General features: G+C 53.0%; 1 protein-coding gene across 4 annotated transcripts in view; it reads right to left on the bottom strand.

The window, feature by feature from the left end:
* Positions 1-11407, bottom strand: part of LOC104125626 (arf-GAP with SH3 domain, ANK repeat and PH domain-containing protein 1-like) — a 29287-nt gene that overhangs the window by 5397 nt on the left and 12483 nt on the right. For all 4 annotated transcript variants that reach the window (XR_004841849.1, XM_009638100.2, XM_035893226.1 and 1 more), the window contains exons 7-19: positions 10488-10573; positions 9938-10013; positions 8326-8412; positions 8002-8102; positions 6570-6639; positions 6024-6111; positions 5479-5527; positions 4958-5121; positions 4600-4733; positions 3897-3988; positions 1892-2069; positions 927-1012; positions 481-596 (exon numbers count right to left, since the gene is read on the bottom strand). Coding sequence is in view for 3 of the 4 variants with exons in the window: in XM_009638100.2 (XP_009636395.1) it covers positions 481-596; positions 927-1012; positions 1892-2069; positions 3897-3988; positions 4600-4733; positions 4958-5121; positions 5479-5527; positions 6024-6111; positions 6570-6639; positions 8002-8102; positions 8326-8412; positions 9938-10013; positions 10488-10573 (1327 nt within the window). In the remaining variant the exon portion in view is untranslated. The remainder of the gene's footprint in view (positions 1-480; positions 597-926; positions 1013-1891; positions 2070-3896; positions 3989-4599; positions 4734-4957; positions 5122-5478; positions 5528-6023; positions 6112-6569; positions 6640-8001; positions 8103-8325; positions 8413-9937; positions 10014-10487; positions 10574-11407) is intronic.

Genomic DNA, 11407 nt, shown 5'->3' with positions numbered 1-11407 from the left:
CACAGGCAGCCCTGTGGCTGCCCACCTGGGAGGGGGACCAGTGAATCGGGGCAGAGGCATGAGCTCCCTGGGATCAGGAGCATGCCCAGAGCAAGCTGGTTCCTCCCTTGGGGAGCAGAAAGGAGCAGCCCCTGCTCCAAGCTGGACAGCAAAGCCACTGCTTCTGTCCCAGGGTGCCGAGAGCAGGAACCTATGAGATGTGGTCACCCCACTTGCGGAGGACCACGTGCACCCCACACTGGCTTGTGAGTTCTGCTGAGCCTGGAGAGCCAACCAAGAGCTGTGTCAGAGCAGGACACCTTGCTGGACATGGAGAGAAGAGCCTGGGGCTGATGCTGTCATCCTGCAGGCAGGGTCCTCACCCAACATCATCATCAACCTGCCCCTCCCCAGTGGCAGACAAGCATGGCTGAGCTCTTCAGCAAGGCTAGGGAGGTGTTTCCATGTGTGCACGGGGTGGGGGATCCCACAGCCACTCACTGATGGCGATGTTGGCTTTGGCCTTCAGCAGCAGCTTGACACACTCGGGTTTGTTGTGAGAGCAGCAGTAGTGAAGCGGCGTGTTCCCCCCTGCTGTCTGCTTTGCCAGGCTCCCACTGCAGCAGAGGGTGGATAATGTCAGCATCTCCAGGAAGAGCCACCAGCCCTAGCCACAGCAAACACTGATGCTGGCACATGTGTCCTCCTTCCCACCTCACCCAAAGAAGTGGTCTCCACCACTGTCACACCCAGAGGAGGCGAGGGACCCCAAGGTACCCCTAGATAGGGGTAGTTACCCGAAGCCCAGCCCAAGGCACATTTTCTGGGAGGCCTGCCCTGGTGATTTTTCTCTTTTTGTGGGGAGCATTTTGGATAAGATCATCAGTCTTGCACCTTTCACTAGTACGGCTTAGCTATGACAAGCTGACTGGGTGTCATGAGCTTACCTGTTCTGGACAAGAAAATCAACGATATGCAAAGAGGTTCGATCAGACAACAGCACTGCCAGGTGGAGAATGGTTTCCCCAGGTTCCTGTAAAGAAGAAAAATACAGCAAAGATGAGGCTGTGTCTGCCTGCACCACCACCACAGACAGGAGCACTGTCCTTTAGGGATTGTCCTTACACATTTAAAATCCCTGAGAGATGAACAGGTTTGACTGTCTCTTCAGAGTCATGACCACCAGTGCTGGTGAGAACCTAGTTAACTTGTAGAGCCATGGCTCATGGCTTCACGAAGAAGAATCTATCATCAATCAATCATTTCACATTTAGAAACTGAGGGAACCAAAGGTGACTTTTCTCCCCAGGCCAGTGGCTGAATTTTGTCGAGTCCACAATCTCATCAGAGCCCTGGGGTGTGCCAATGGCTGCTCCCCACAGAGCTGTTTCTCACTTGGCAGTTTGTCCCAAGACATCCCATACTGCTGGTACTTCCTGCTCACTGCAGCATTTTGCTCCTTCACTTTTGCTCTGGAGGACACCCACAGATGTCCTTGCTGGCAAAGGGGGTGGCTTGGTAGCATGCCTGCAGCTCCAAGTGTTAGGGCTGCACTCTCTTCTTACAATTACAGCAAGGACCCATGCTGCAGTTTGCAGGAAAAAATGCTGCCCTGATTTTTCAGCCTACAGTGAGACTTGGATGTCCCAAGACAATCTGCTCAGAAGTTTACAAGTAAATCTCAGTTACAAATTGGCCTTTGGAAAGCCTTGGGCTTGTGCTTATGACTTCTGGCTCCGCCACACACAGCACAAGGAGGGCTGTGGGGTTGCAGCCAGAAAACCTCCCTCTGCCATGATGTTCCTCACTCTGCTTGAGCCTGCCTGTTGCTCCCGGCTCACAGAAAGCACTGTGCTGGAGAGGTGATGGCAAAGCTATTTGCCATACGGACCCACAGGACGAGTGGCTGTACCTGCAGAGGTGCCAGCACAGGCTCGCTCAAATCCACGTTCTCCGCATACGCTTGGAGCAAAGAAAATATGTCCTTGCCCTTGACAGCTTCTGGGAGGCTGGAGCACTGAGCAGAAGGACTCCTCTTGGCATATTTCTTCTCAATGTACTTGGAAATGATGAAATTTTTCCGAAAGGCCCTGGCAGAGACCAGCCAAATGAGAGTTAGGGGCCACAGAGCGATGCAGTGAGCATCCTGGGGCCACCCCCCTCCTCTCCCACTGCCCCAGCCACCTTCTTTCTTTCTCCTTCAGACCTGCCAGGCAGTTTAGCACCTTTCTGCTGTCCCTGTCCCATTCCCCAAAGTCCTCTGCAGCAGCAACATTCATAATAACTCTTACAAAACACTGTGGTTTTCTTAAAGCTTCCTCTCCTGCAGTTATATAATTAAAAGAGAACTTGACTTTCATGCATTTAAAGTGCGAGCACTGCCGTGACCGGGGGTGAGGACCCCTGCACCCACCACGGGAAGCCAGAAACAGCTTCCTGTCTCTCCTTACAGTAGGGATTCCACCACCTTCATCCAACACCCCACAGTCTTGTGCTGGGAGGAACAGGAAAGGGTTGGTGTCTCTTCCCCTCCCCCAGGCACTCGCTGCTTTCCAGAACCCCCTCCATCACTTCTGCTCCGGGATGAGGAGCCCTGACCCCTCCACCCTTCCTGGGTGGGACACACTCACGGGTGGCACTGGGGATTTATATACATATGGTCCTGGTGATATTTTCTGCTCTCCAGTCACTTCTCTTTCTCCCCAGCCCTGACCTGTCCTTTGCCTTTCAGACCCCTCTGCCCTCACAGTTCAGTACTGGGCTCAGCTGCAAGAATTAGAGGAAGGAGCAGAAATCTCAAGGACTGGGAAACACATGGTGTGAACTGGCCGAGAGCATTAACGGGTCAGGAACAGCTTCCAGGCAAGGACTGGTCGAGTAAGCTGGGTCTCTACCTCTGGAAAGGTCAGGAACAGCAGAAGTGGTGACCAGCCAGAGGATCTGGGGTGGCCACAGGTGCCCCAGGGGTGAAGGAGTGCTCCAAACAGAAAAGGCCATTCAGGAAGAGCTGAATTATTAATTTAATGCAGTTTCAGTTTCCTCAGCATCCAAGCAGAAGGGTGGATCTGGCAACCTTGACCGTGCTGTTCCAGCTGTATTTTCCTGCTCTCCCAGCTCTCTGCTGCTCTCTCCCTGCCAAGTGCAGTTTCTTGTCCACCTATTCACTGCAGGGTAGGTCCACATTGTCTAAACAGTGCCCTAGTCAGGACTTATATGCCTGTAATGGAACCTGATCATGCCTGGTCTGCCTGCTCTCCAGTATCCTGAAAGTCCCCTCAGACCCTGACAATAAGCTCCCCAGTTATATGTTCCCCCCCAAGAGCTCTGTTGCACCCCAGGTTTATGGCACTAAGCCCTGGAGAAGCTCCCAGCTATTGCTGGTGCCAGCCATGCCACCCCAGCTGTCCCCTGTCCTCTGCAGAGCCTAGAGGCTGGGGCACTCCAGGATGAAGGACAGGGGTTCCTGCATCCTTAGCAGTTCTTTGCTCAATGCCTACACTGATCCCAGCCACTGGACACAGTGAACTGCTCTGCACTGCACACGTCCCTGTCCCCTGTCCCACTCCATCCTCCTGCCCTTCCTTGCCCTGCTGATGTACAGCCAGGACTACCCTGCTTGGCAGCTCCGCTTATTTCTCTCCTTGCCTTTCCCTTTTCAGAACCAATGCCTCAGTCCCTGTTCTGACCTCAAGGCCAGTCCTTGAGCTGTCATGCTGGCTCTTCCTCACTCTTCTTCTCTCCTTTATCAAACCTTTCCTGCGGGACTTTATGAAATTTCTTCTAAAGAGAAGTTACAGTCTGTGGAGATGAGGCAGTGCCATGTGCCTGATCACTGCAGGACTGTAGAGTGTGTGCCCATGGGCGAGGACCCTGTATGTAGCCTCCCACAAATAAACAGCTCTTGCAGAGCAACTCACATGTCACTGCGCACTGTGGGCTTCAAGGAAAAGCTGGGGAGATTTGCTTCCACGATGGCATTGAAGCCAGAGTTGCCAATATTCCTCGCCAGCTGCGAAACAGCCAAGAGGTAACATGGGACATGCAGCAGCTCTACATGCAAGGCAGCAGGAGAGGGAGCTCCAGGCTGAGATCCTGACCAGGTATTGAGGGGATGTCAAGGGGTGCAAGGATGTGTGTGTGCAATGGCCAGAGACTCTGCCCTGACTCCTACTGCCAAGATTCCCAACTCCATCGGTGCAACCAACCCCAGAGCTGACCCCTGGGCTCAGATCTGGGCAAGCAATGATCCCTGCCAAACACTGCCATCCTCTGTCCTGATGCCCACCTAAAACAGCCCCATGCAAGGTCTCCAACCCCCTTCCCGCCCCACACTCTGCTCTACCCCAGTTCAAGCTTGGCCTTGCCCCACAGCTCTCCTGCACCAGGGGACGCAGGTGGGGAAAGGGGGCTGAGGGAGACAGGTGACCCAGCAACAGCAAAATTACTCCCCCTCTCTCCTCCTTGAAGATGACAATTCCTGCCACGATAACCTGGGAATTACAGGGGGGTATGGGTCAGTTTTAACAGGTGAAAAACACACCAAATTAACTTTTAGTTTCAGAAAGGCCACAGCAGAAGCAGGGGGAAGCTTGATGACAGAGCGCACCAGCAGTGTCCTACCAGCAATTCGGAGGTTGCCAGCTTGTCCAGCGACAGCGACTGGATGCGGGAGAGATGCACACCCATCTCTCTGTGAATCCCAGAGCATTCTATGCAGATCAGGATGCCCAAGTTAATGGAGAGCCAAGTGGGATCTGCAGAGACAAGACTGCCAGGCTCATGCGCATCTCCTGCCTCTCCATCCCACTGGCCCCCCACTACCCCAGGGCACAAGCTCCACAGCAAGACAGAGGGGAAAGGCAAGACTGCAGATGCCTGGGGGTCTCCAGGGGCTGGATGCCACAGAAGGCAGGGCAGAGCTCTGCCTGTCCAGCAAAGAGGAATTATGGCGGCCTCATGGCCAGGGGCAGGCCCTCACCTGGGGCAGAGCAGTCGCAGCACTCCCTGTTTCCAGGCATGCCTCTGACCTCCTCGATGATGGCTTGGATCAGCTCCTCCCGGCTACTCTTCTCTCTGCCCTGTGCCTTGCTGAATGCCACGTTCAGCGCCTCCTCCTTGCTGTTGCTGAGGACGGACACCCAGCTGCACGGGCAGAAAGCAGCTGAGGAGCAAGGTCCTGTGCGGCCATGCTCAGGCTGCAGGGTGAGGAGGGCAGCAGGGCTCATCCCACTGCTGTGGGGGAGATCCTGCTCTGCCCCAGCCTGCACAGCAGCCACCACACACAAAGGTCCTGCATGAGACCTCAGCAGAAAACTGTACCAGGAGCCTCCATCAAGCTCCATGCCCTGCTTGCAGCCAGCCAGCGCCCCCAGAGTGACTAGGACATAGTTAGGATGGGAAGGGGCTGCGGCATGCTGCCTAATGAGCCAAAATGCTTGCTCCTCATTGGCAGCCAGTGGAGCATTTTTTGGTCTGCAGCGAGGCACTGGCAGTACTTACGCAATACAGTCTTGCTCGTCCTCTGCCAGGAAGCGGTACGTGCGGTTGTCTGAAACATACAGAGCCAGTCTCCTCTAGGTACCCTGCTCGTCCACCTCACCTGCCAGGCTCCCTTCAGCGCACAACGTGCCTGAGCTGGGCTCAGCAGAGCCAGGAGCAATCTCCAGCCCAGGCAGCTGGGGTGACAGTCACCTCTGTCTCACTCAGCCCCTCCCCAGTGCACCCCAGGTGAAGGGACCTACCTGTGCCTGTACCAGGAACAAGGGATGCTGGTGTTAGCTAAGCTGCTTGCACTACACTTGCGTAGTGCCCATGCAGTGCACACTGCCCCACGGCAGGGCTGCCTATCTCACACCCTGTGTGTGCATCACTGCTCCTGAGAAGAGCTGCCTCCTGGCACAATTAACCCAGGGTAATCCCCCCAAGCTGGCCTAAAGCTGCAGAGCTTCCCCTCATCCCTGCCTGCGCTGTCGGTCTGAGTCCAAAGCACTGCTGCCTGTCTGGCCCTTTCCCAGAGGAACTGCAGGGCAGGCACCAGCACTCACGGGAAACCAGATCGAAGCATTTCTTGTCATCCATGTTCGGCTTCACCTGGCAGGTCAGTAAATTCAGCTTGGCTGGTGGGCGGTTGGGCTGCAAGCAGAACGAGGAAGCATCAAAGGGCTGTGGTCCAGGAGTAACAAGCACTGCCTGGCTCTGGAGGCAGAGCCATGGATCTGCCTTGTGCCCAGCACTTTGTCTTTGGCTCCACTCTCAGGAGCAATGCAAGAAATATCAACATGGACCTTTTCTTTCACAATAGCCACCCCAGGTTTGGAGCTAGGTCCCCAGGCTCGTGCCCCTCCCTGCACACAGGCACACCTGGACCTCCTGTGTTTGTTTAAAACTCTCTTGGGTTGCAGGGACTCAAGTCTCAATAGAAAGCCTCCTATGCCAGGGCAGCCCAGCAGGGCAAGCAGCAGGCACGAGGGTTCTGATGAGCCCCAGGAAGCTGCCAGCACGTCTGTCAGTGGCAGGCTCTATGGACCCTGCAGGGGCAGGCCAGCAGCTCCCAGACAGGAGCAGAGCAAAGTGGGAGAAGTGGTTCTTACCATGCTGTGAGAGATGGTCAGGTAGCCATTGCTGATGGTGCATTTCCTCTTCTGCCAGACTTTTCTCAACCTGGAAATGAGCAGAGTGTGAACCAAGAGGACACTCATGAGGAGGAGCAGACATACAATGCCGCACAGTGCTAGCAAATGCAAGAGCCATGCAAGGCACTGCACGGGGCCACAGCTCTCATCAGACATGCCAGCTGGGCTGCCACAGGGTCTGTCACTCTTGGTCTGTTCTGGGCTGAGAAGGAACCATCATATTGCATGACAGGCTTGTACAGACAGGCAGCACAGCTGCTGTGCAGGTGATACAGGCACAGAGCATCAATCGGGGCAACAGGACCTGCTAGCGGAGCACAAAGCCCTTTGCAGAAAACATCAAACACCATCACCTCCAAACTGCTCCCAGGCTGTGCCTGCTATTCGGGGCAGACTGTAACACAGGGGAAAGGTGAAAGAGATACACCCAAAAGTGGAGAGACCCTGAACTTCTGTCTGCATTGAAGGAGACTCCTGAGCCCTAGTTCATTATTTTCTACCCCGTTTCAGGTTTTTCTAGGACACTTCACAGCCCTTTCCAGGTGTGCAAGTCTCCAGCACAGGACCCCTGTGATTCAAAGCAAGCAAACATCCTCCCATGATGATGATGGTCCTTTTTCCAAAGACAGTGGAGTGCCTTCCAGGAGCTCAGCGTATGGCTCCTGGGAGAGGGGTACAGGATGGCTGCTGGCTCTCTCCCCTCCGGCCCAAGATGCCATCTCCAAGGCAGCACTGACCCTTGCTGTGTCCACATTTCTGCTCCTTCCCCTAATTCCCACAGTCAGGGAGCTGAGCCCAGTACTGAACTGTGAGGGCAGAGGGGTCTGAAAGGACAGGTCAGGGCTGGGGAGGAGGGGAATAGAGAAGAGAGCATAAGACATCACCAGGACCGTATGTATGTAAATCCCCCATGCACCCCTGAGCATCTTCCATCTGAAGCAGAGGCAATGGAGGGGATTCCGGAAAGCAATGAGTGCCTGGGAGATGGGGAGAGACACCAACCCTTTCCTGTCCCTCTCAGCACAAGACTGTGGGGTGTTGGATGAAGGCAGTGGAATCCCTACTGGAAGGAAAGACGGGAAGCTGTTTCTGGCTTCCCATGGTGGGTGCAGGGGTCCTTGCCCTCAATGATTGCAGGACTTGAGATGGTATTGGGCAGCTTCACAGGAGAGGAATGCCCTTAAAGCTAAAAAATAGACACAAGTTGCCTGGAGCTCTCTGTTGAAAGCTGCTGGAGGCTGGGACAGTGTCGAGCACACCTTCATGCGTGCTTGTCCTGTTCCTCTGCCTTGAGGCCACCCCAGCAAGAGTAGGTTGGTCTGGGTGAGTCCTGCTCTAGCCCCAAGTCATCAAAGCACAACTGAAAAGGGAATGTTAGATCCCAACTTACCCATCACTTCTCTTGGAGAGTGTCCCCGACTTCTCTGTGCCATACTGCTTGTTCCCTTGCAGCTGATGCATGTTGTACCCTGCCTGCTTGTTCCCAGGATCCTGGCAGAAGGAAAGAAATAGCAGCGAGGCCCTACGCCATCAGTACTGCTGGCAACCAAGACCATTCCCTCACAGGGCTGCTAGGGACCCTGTGCTCCCCCAGAGCTCACCAGAAACCCCATGGCTTTCTGCATTGGCAGGCAGGCACTATATAAGCAGCTGCCATGCCATGCCTTCTACAGGCACCACCCCCTGTTTCTTCACAAGAAGGATCAGACTTTACCTCTTTCTGATCCAGCTGCAATGCTGTTTTCAGCTGATCCCGAAGGGAGCAGAGCTGCTTCTTCTCTTCGTCTTGCTTGACCTTCATCTGAAAGGTGCCGGAGCACAGTGAGCTGCTCACATGGCAGCAGGAGGGTCCTGCCTTAGCTGTGGCATCCCACTCCTTCCGGGCACAACAGAGATGCCCCCATGCCACCCCCTGCCCTTGCTGCCTCCCTGCATCCGTGGGATGCACCGAGCCCCATTCCTACAGTGGGAGGTTGCCACTCATCCCCTGCAGTGCCCAGTATGTGGCATGTGCAAAAACCACTTCAGTGGAAACCTTGTTGAGGGGAGGGAACAGCCATGTCCCCAGCACCGGGAATCCTGCAACACGAGACCACAGTAGAGCAGTCTGCATCTTACTGAGGAAACAGCTGTTTGCAGCTTTCCACAGTGCAAAAACAACTAGCAGCCTGAAGGTCACTGTGGTGGTTATTTTTCTTTCCCTTGGTAGTGTCAGTAATTAAAATAAGTAAGAGGTCTCCAAGCCATCAAAAAGTTGATGGACTTTGGCACAGGAATGTGGCCCTGAAATGGAGCCTGGGGGTTTGTCTGCATGAGGAATCCATAAGACACTACCTGCTGTGCTTGGTTACCCTGCTCTGGGGTGGCGCTTCCCCTCTTTTTATTGCTTACATAATTAATGATTGCAAATTGTGGAACAAGCAGGGTAACACACCTAAAGCAGATTAATTCAAGCAAATCAGCAGATGCCCAGAGAAGACATGCACTACAGGACTGGGGAGACGAGTACAAGTGATGCTGACACTGTATCTGGGTGACGACCATAGAATCACAGATGTTTTCCAACCATTTGGTTGGAAAAGACCTTTAAGATCATCGAGCCCAACTGTACTTGTCCACCACTAAACCCTGTCTCTCTGAGAGACATAGAGGGAGACCATATTGCAAGCCTCTGCAAATCTTGACTTGCGAGGAGGTATGGATGAGCAATCCCAAGCAAACTGGAGCAGAGGTCTGGAAATGCTGGGAAACCAACATAAACCCTCTGCTACACTTGGAGGACATCGTACCACCAGGGATATGAGTGCTCAGCCTGTCTCTGAAAGCCTTGCCACCTGGAAAAACTCCTTTCTGTCTCCGGGCTGTGTATGATTGACAGAGCCCAAAGTCAAAAGCTAAAGTTCACAAGGCTTACATGACCTGCCTCTATAGCAAAACAAAGCCCCCGAGAAAATGCATTAAGAGCTTGAGTTGGCAGCAACAGGCTTGAAAAGCTAAGAGCACAAATGAAAACTTTGGAATTCTGCAAAGCAGCAGCTTTGGCAGATGGCCATGTTAGTGCCTCCCTGGTACCCATGTCTATTCTTGTTCTTCTTACACTGCGTCCTGGGGTACGGTACTGTAACTTTCCCACTCACAGCGATGGCTACATTTCACCCCTCCATGGGCCACTGCACATCAGAGGATCAGAAAATAATGATTAATAGATGTGAAGAGCTGCAAGTCCTCAGTTCTGCTTCTGCAGAGGAAGAGGAGGCTCTGGGGAAGACACCCCTGCTCTCCAGCCTGCTCCTACTCGCTGCACCCAACTTCAGATGAATACTCACACTCTGCAGCTCCGGGATGAGTTTCTCTGTAAACTCCTTAAGTTTTGCTGTTGTGTTTAAACATTCCTGGAAAAAACTGAGAGGAGAAGCTAATGTAAGGGCATGTCCTGAAACCCTGTTCTTAGCACTGGCTGTGAAGCCTATAGACCCAAGGCTCCCCTGAGCTCTTGCCACAGAGCCCATCATGCCTTCAGCAGGCAGTGCTTTTGCTTCATAGTTGAAAAAAAAAAATCTTTCTCAGGATATGTATTTTAGAAAGATTTGGAGGCATTTAAATTCAGGGAGAGTGCTCAGCACTCTGTCATCTTTGTATCCCAGATTTCTGCTTTACACTAGCTTATAAAAATGTCAGCCTAAAGAGAGGAAACACACCCCATTGAGATCTTTGCCTCCACTGCCTCCAGGAGAAAAGGACTTTTGGCAAGTTACAGGGCAGACCAAGCCAACTGCAGGAAATAGGGTCCTGCAAGATAAGCCACGCTCGGGTCCCCTCTACAGCCAGTGCTTCTGGAGAGAAAAGGTATGCAGATAGGCTACCGGTCGCTCTTACTTGAACTGTGAGCTGCAGTGCTTGATGTGGTTTTGCAGTAGGTCAATTCCTTTCTTAGTTTTGATCTCATTCACTTTGATTAGATACTGAAGGGAAAAGGACACAGTGTCTGAATTTGTAGCTTAGAAAGAAATGCCTTTTATGCACTTTTTGCTGGCCCCTTCTCCCAGAGTGTTGTGGCCCATTCTGTCAGTCAAAAGCTCCTGTGGCTTTTATGGGGTGAGAAGATGGTGGCAAGCAGGGCCAGCACTTTGATCTGGCCAACAGAGTGGTGGACCCACAGTGGTGGCATTGGACCCTGGGCTTGCTGGGCTTTACTTATGCAGGGCAAACACTCCGTTAATAAACCCTCAAAGGTTCACCATTCATGGTGCCTTCACTGAAGAACATCCAGCTTTCCTATAAACCTTCAAACCTTGTCACTCAAGAGCCAAGTTCCTCAAAAACCCCCTAGACTTGATGCACAAACTGCACCACCTCCACCCGACCCGACCCACAACGTCAGTGCTGCCTGCCTATATCCTATGTGCAGCTGGCATCTCAGCCTGCCTTGAGGACCTTCAGAAGTGAGCTGAAGGTTCAGATTTCCAGCCCAAACTTATCTGCCACCTCACCCAGCCCATCCTCCACCATAACAACCTCACCTGTGAAAACAAACACTGGCCTTTTCATTTGGTGGACTGGCAATATGAAACAGTGTGTTATGCTGTGAAACACGTTGAGTATTTTTCTATCCATCTCTGACTATTCTTACACCAGTAATCAGCTCTCCTAACATTACAACTACTGTAAAACCAGTAACCTGCAAACAACCATTTCCAGAAGACCCACAGGCCAACATAGTAAATCACCTTCCAAACACGTTCAGCATGGCCAACCTCAGACTTTCCTGTGTTTATTCAAAACACCCTTGATCCATC

The sequence above is a fragment of the Egretta garzetta genome, unplaced genomic scaffold, assembly GCF_000687185.1.
Source record: "Egretta garzetta isolate BGI_Z169 unplaced genomic scaffold, ASM68718v1 scaffold440, whole genome shotgun sequence".
Lineage (NCBI taxonomy): Eukaryota > Metazoa > Chordata > Aves > Pelecaniformes > Ardeidae > Egretta > Egretta garzetta.
The sequence above is the reverse complement of the archived record's forward strand: the minus strand, read 5'-3'. Positions and strand labels throughout refer to the sequence as shown.